This window comes from Mizuhopecten yessoensis, unplaced genomic scaffold, assembly GCF_002113885.1.
Source record: "Mizuhopecten yessoensis strain PY_sf001 unplaced genomic scaffold, ASM211388v2 scaffold8621, whole genome shotgun sequence".
NCBI lineage: Eukaryota > Metazoa > Mollusca > Bivalvia > Pectinida > Pectinidae > Mizuhopecten > Mizuhopecten yessoensis.
Window position 1 is genome coordinate 165139 of NW_018407639.1, and position 6122 is coordinate 171260.

Below are 6122 nucleotides of genomic sequence, written 5' to 3' on the forward strand. Positions count from 1 at the left end.
CATACTTGTATCAGGAATCACATACTTGTATCAGGAATCACATACTTGTATCAGGAATCTCATACTCGTATCAGGAATCTTATACTCGTATCAGGAATCTCATACTTGTATCAGGAATCAAATACTTGTATCAGGAATCTCATACTTGTATCAGAAATCTCATACTTGTATCAGGAATCTCATACTTGTATCAGGAATCTCATATCTGTTTTCTTCTTTGGAACTTTTTTTTATGTTTTTTAGGTAATAATGGATTTTGAAAGGTTACAAATTCTTTACTTCCATGGCAACAAAATCAGTGATTTAACGCAGATAGAAAAACTCCGGAATCTCCGACATTTAAGGAAATTGACCTTACATGGTAACACCATTGAAAACCAGAAGGTGAGTTTTGTCAGCTCTCCCCCACTCAGTAGTACCATCCCCCTATCACATGTTTGTCTCCTGATGAAGTGTTTAATACCTAATAAGGTCAGGCCCCTAGTGAAGTCTGGGATTTGGGTGTCAGTCCACCAAATCATAAATACTTTTAAGCTATTTAAGATATTTAAGCTCCCTCGTGATCACACCTGTGTGAAAGTGTTATATTTTAGCTCCCTCGTGATCACACCTGTGTGAAATTGTGATATTTTAGCACCATCATGATCACACCTGTGTGAAAGTGGGATATTTTAGCTCCCTCCTGATCACACCTGTGTGAAAGTGTGCTAGTTTAGCACCATCATGATCACACCTGTGTGAAAGTGGGATCTTTTAGCTCCCTCGTGATCACACCTGTGTGACAGTGTGATATTTTAGCTCCCTCGTGATCACACCTGTGTGAAAGGGGGATATTTTAGCTCCCTCGTGATCACACATGTGTGACAGTGTGCTAGTTAAGCTCCCTAGTGATCACACCTGTGTGAAAGTGGGATATTTTAGCTCCCTCGTGATCACACCTGTGTGAAAGTGGTATATTTCAGCTCCCTCATGATCACACATGTGTGACAGTGTGCTAGTTAAGCTCCCTAGTGATCACACCTGTGTGAAAGTGTGATATTTAAGCTCCCTCGTGATCACACCTGTGTGAAAATGGGATATTTTAGCTCCCTCGTGATCACATCTGTGTGACAGTGTGCTAGTTTAGGTCCCTTATGATCACACCTGTGTGAAAGGGTGATATTTTAGCTCCCTCTTGATCACACCTGTGTGAAAGTGTGCTATTTTAGCTCCCTAGTGATCACACATGTGTGACAGTGTGATATTTTAGCTCCCTCGTGATCACACCTGTGTGACAGTGTGCTTGTTTATCTCCATCATGATCACACCTGTGTGAAAGTGTGATATTTTAGCTCCCTCGCAATCACACCTGTGTAACAGTGTGCTATTTTAGCTCCCTCGTGAACATACCTGTGTGAATGTGTGATATTTTAGCTCCCTTGCGATCACACCTGTGTGACAGTGTGCTATTTTAGCTTCTTGTGATTACACCTGTGTGAAAGTGTGATATTTTATCTCCCTTGTGATCACACCTGTGTGAAAGTGTGATATTTTAGCTCCCTCGCAATCACACCTGTGTAACAGTGTGCTATTTTAGCTCCCTCGTGAACATACCTGTGTGAATGTGTGATATTTTAGCTCCCTAGTGATCACACCTGTGTGACAGTGTGCTATTTTAGCTTCTTGTGATTACACCTGTGTGAAAGTGTTATATTTTAGCTCCCTTGCGATCACACCTGTGTGACAGTGTGATATTTTAGCTCCCTAGTGATCACATATGTGTGACAGTGTGCTATTTAAGCACCCTCATGATCACACCTGTAATAAAGTGTGATATTTTATCTCCCTCGTGATCACACCTGTGTGAAAGTGTTATATTTTAGCTCCCTCATGATCACACCTGTGTTAAGGTGTGTTATTTTAGCTCCCTCGTGATCACACCTGTGTGAAATTGTGATATTTTAGCTCCCTCGTGATCACACCTGTGTGAAAGTGGGATATTTTAGCTCCCTCGTGATCACACCTGTGTGCTAGTTTAGGTTCCTTATGATCACACCTGTGTGAAAGGGTGATATTTTAGCTCCCTCTTGATCACACCTGTGTGAAAGTGTGCTATTTTAGCTCCCTAGTGATCACACATGTGTGACAGTGTGCTAGTTCAGCACCATCATGATCACACCTGTGTGACTGCGTGATATTTTATCTCCCTCGCGATCACACCTGTTTGAAAGTGTGATATTTAAGCTCCCTCGTGATAACATCTGTGTGAAAGTGTGATATTTTAGCTCCCTCGTGATCACACCTGTGTGACAGTGTGCTTGTTTATCTCCATCATGATCACACCTGTGTGAAAGTGTGATATTTTAGCTCCCTCGCAATCACACCTGTGTAACAGTGTGCTATTTTAGCTCCCTCGTGAACATACCTGTGTGAATGTGTGATATTTTAGCTCCCTTGCGATCACACCTGTGTGACAGTGTGCTATTTTAGCTTCTTGTGATTACACCTGTGTGAAAGTGTGATATTTTATCTCCCTTGTGATCACACCTGTGTGAAAGTGTGATATTTTAGCTCCCTCGCAATCACACCTGTGTAACAGTGTGCTATTTTAGCTCCCTCGTGAACATACCTGTGTGAATGTGTGATATTTTAGCTCCCTAGTGATCACACCTGTGTGACAGTGTGCTATTTTAGCTTCTTGTGATTACACCTGTGTGAAAGTGTTATATTTTAGCTCCCTTGTGATCACACCTGTGTGACAGTGTGATATTTTAGCTCCCTCGTGATCACACCTGTGTGACAGTGTGATATTTTAGCTCCCTCGTGATCACACCTGTGTAAAGGTGTGTTATTTTAGCTCCCTCATGATCACACCTGTGTGACACTGGGATATTTTAGCTCCCTCGTGATCACACCTGTGTGCTAGTTTAGATTCCTTATGATCACACTTGTGTGAAAGGGGGATATTTTAGCTCCCTCTTGATCACACCTGTGTGAAAGTGTGCTTTTTTAGCTCCCTCTTGATCACACATGTGTGACAGTGTGCTAGTTTAGCACCATCATGATCACACCTGTGTGACAGTGTGATATTTTATCTCCCTCGTGATCACACCTGTTGGATAGTGTGATATTTTAGCTACCTCGTGATCACACCTGTGTGATAGTGGGATATTTTAGCTCCCTGTTGATCACACCTGTGTGAAAGGGTGATATTTTAGCTCCCTCGCAATCACACCTGTGTAACAGAGTGCTATTTTAGCTCCCTCGTGAACATACCTGTGTGACAGTGTGATATTTTAGCTCCCTCGCACTCACACCTGTGTAACAGTGCGCTATTTTAGCTCCCTCGTGATCCCGCCTGTGTGATAGTGTGATATTTTAACTCCCTCGTGATCACACCTGGGTGATAGTGTGATATTTTAGCTCCCGCGTGATCACACCTGTGACAGTGTGCTATTTTAGCTCCCTCGTGATCACACCTGTGTGATAGTGTGATATTTTAGCTCCCTCGTGATCACACCTGTGTGACAGTCTGATATTTTAGCTCCCTCGTGATCACACCTGTGACAGTGTGCTATTTTAGCTCCCTCGTGATCACACCTGTGTGAAACAATCAGATAAGTTGTCCCAAGTCGGTTAATACTGACTGATAGACTATATGATGCTGCAGGCATATACAGTTACCTTATAAAGTCATTATATAATATAGCTGATGTTACTTTCTTTTAATATGAACATATATAAAGTAATTCCAGTAATGGGGCTAAATTCCGGATGTTGATATATACATGTATGCATGTCTAGAGAACAGTTTTTAAATAAACAATGATGAACAATAAAAAAATGAGTCTTCTTGGTATTTCTCTGCATCATAATTCATTAGTCATAGTTTAATTTTGAGATTCGTAAATTTGTGTAGAAAATTTAAAAAATGAGTAGGAACAATACATCCTTTTAGTTTAAACTTATCCAAATTCTAAAAGCTATAGTTATTGAAACTTTTCTGCTAAATTAATTTGATGATATTTAAAATGATAATAGGGGGCCACGATGGCCAAGTGGTTAAGGCGTTTGACATTCTGCTACCACTCGCCCTCCAACACTGGGTCAAGGCCTACGAGGGGCAGTCGCCAGGTACTAGCTGTAGGTCGGTTGTTTTTCTCCAGAACTCCGGCTTTCCTCCACCACCTAAAACCTGGCACATCCTTAAATGACCATAGCTGTTAATAGGACGTAAAACACAAACAAACCAAATTGAAATTATACCCAGTAATTACTTACCATTAAACAATTTGTTGTAAGCATGTAATCACTTTCTTTTATTTGAGACAAATATTAACCCAGAAATTGAAATGTTCTCGCATTTCATATCCATCCAACTAACTATCCACCTTAGGTGTTTTAAATCTGCCTCTGAAGTACAGTTTGATACAGATAAACTGATTCATGACAAGTTATGTTATGCTAAAACAATACATCCTAACAAGGATTAGGAGAACTGGTATTGTGTGTACAAGTACTTTTGTGTTTATACAGATGTACAAACAGTATGTGCTGTCCACGCTTCCCCAGCTTCATTGTCTCGACTTCAGTCTGATCACAAACGCTGACCGAATCACCGCAGCCACCTGGAATAAAATACAGAACAAAGGTCCAAAGAAACAGAAACCAAAGGATGATGAGGACTGAAAAACACCAAATAAACAGTTGTTGCTGAAAAACATAGGTACTATAACATAGTGTTTCACTCCAACCTATAAATATTATGCATCAACGAACAGTGGAACTTTACCTAACTGTGAACAATATCATACTATTGTTTAAGTAATATTTTGTAATTATTTCTATATCTTCTCAAAGTATTTTGTTTGATTTTTGAAAAATCATGTAGAAATTTTAAGATGTATGTTTTAAATAAATTCTTGGATAATGATAACACTTCATATCCTACCTGTTTTAAAGGGAGTATGCTGACAATTAAAATGTAATTTGAAATAGTTTTTAATCTTTGATTATTTGATGGACCTTATCCAAATGTGTGGCAAAGAAGGAGACATTTGTGATATATAGAAATTGTTTAATCTTGTACACTAAAACATTGTAAGTCAGGAATCTCTTGTAAAATGGGAACATCTGGAATCTTGTACGGCGGGTTTTGTTACTAAGTGTACTTATGTGGGATGAGAAATACATTTTGGGAAACAAAGGTCATCAGCCCCTAACTATTACCATGCTATCATTGTGCCTGGAACCCCTGTTTCATGAAGAAAGGTTCTCTGTAAATGGTATTCTGTTGTTTAGCATGATTAAATGGGACAACCTGCTGGTGTGTGTCGATATATTTATACAATAATTTTGGTTTTAAAAAAATCATGAAATAGAATGTGATAGCTGATCATTTCAGAAGAATTAAATTGTGATATTTCATTTTTTTTTCAAATTATGCTTTATATGATATGTATTAAATATAGTATACAGTAATTTAAATAGCCACTTATTTGGAATATGCAGATTATATTGTGTTGGAGATTTAAGCAGTATTTGTTAAAGTGATTTCTTAAAAAAACTTACTTTATAGACAAGCAATCTTTTTATATACATGTACACTATTTTTTAGTGGTAAGATAAGAATATTTTGTTATGTCTCGGATACATGAGTATTATCTTTGTCTAATAGATATGTAGGTTGTGATGAGAGCCTCACTGTAATAGGGGTTTGTCGTTGTACAGTAAAATACTACCATACTGTATACATATCCCACAAGGGCGTAGCCACAATGTATTACTTCATTCACTGATCAATGTAATAAAATACTTGAATCACTACTAAATAGTTTTTGTTGTCAATTTCAGAAGAATGTTTGATGACTTTTTACCCATAACTTTTTTGTCATCAGGTGGTGGGCTATTCAAATCACTCTTCGTTCGTGGTCCATCTTCTGTCTGTCCATCCATCCATCCTTAACAATTCTTGTTATCGCCAATTTCTGAGAAAGTGCTGGAGGGATCTTTCTCAAATTTGATATGTAGGTTCCCCTTGATCTATAGTTGTGAATGTTTACTTTTGAGACTGGATTAGCAAAATGGCCGACAGAAATTGAAGAGCAAAAACTGTAAAAGATCATCATTTGTAGATCTGATAA

At 38.6% G+C, this 6122-nt stretch overlaps 1 protein-coding gene across 2 annotated transcripts in view; it reads left to right on the forward strand.

Annotated features, from left to right (window-relative positions):
* The window catches only part of LOC110456284 (leucine-rich repeat-containing protein 51-like), a 16848-nt gene extending 11043 nt beyond the window's left edge, over positions 1-5805 (forward strand). The window contains exons 4-5 of one of the 2 annotated variants that reach the window (XM_021506920.1): positions 244-384; positions 4516-5805. In XM_021506920.1, coding sequence (XP_021362595.1) covers positions 244-384; positions 4516-4668 — 294 coding nt within the window. In that variant the 3' untranslated portion in view covers positions 4669-5805. The remainder of the gene's footprint in view (positions 1-243; positions 385-4515) is intronic. The other variant, XM_021506921.1, reaches the window with a different exon arrangement.
* Positions 5806-6122: the final 317 nt, after the last annotated feature.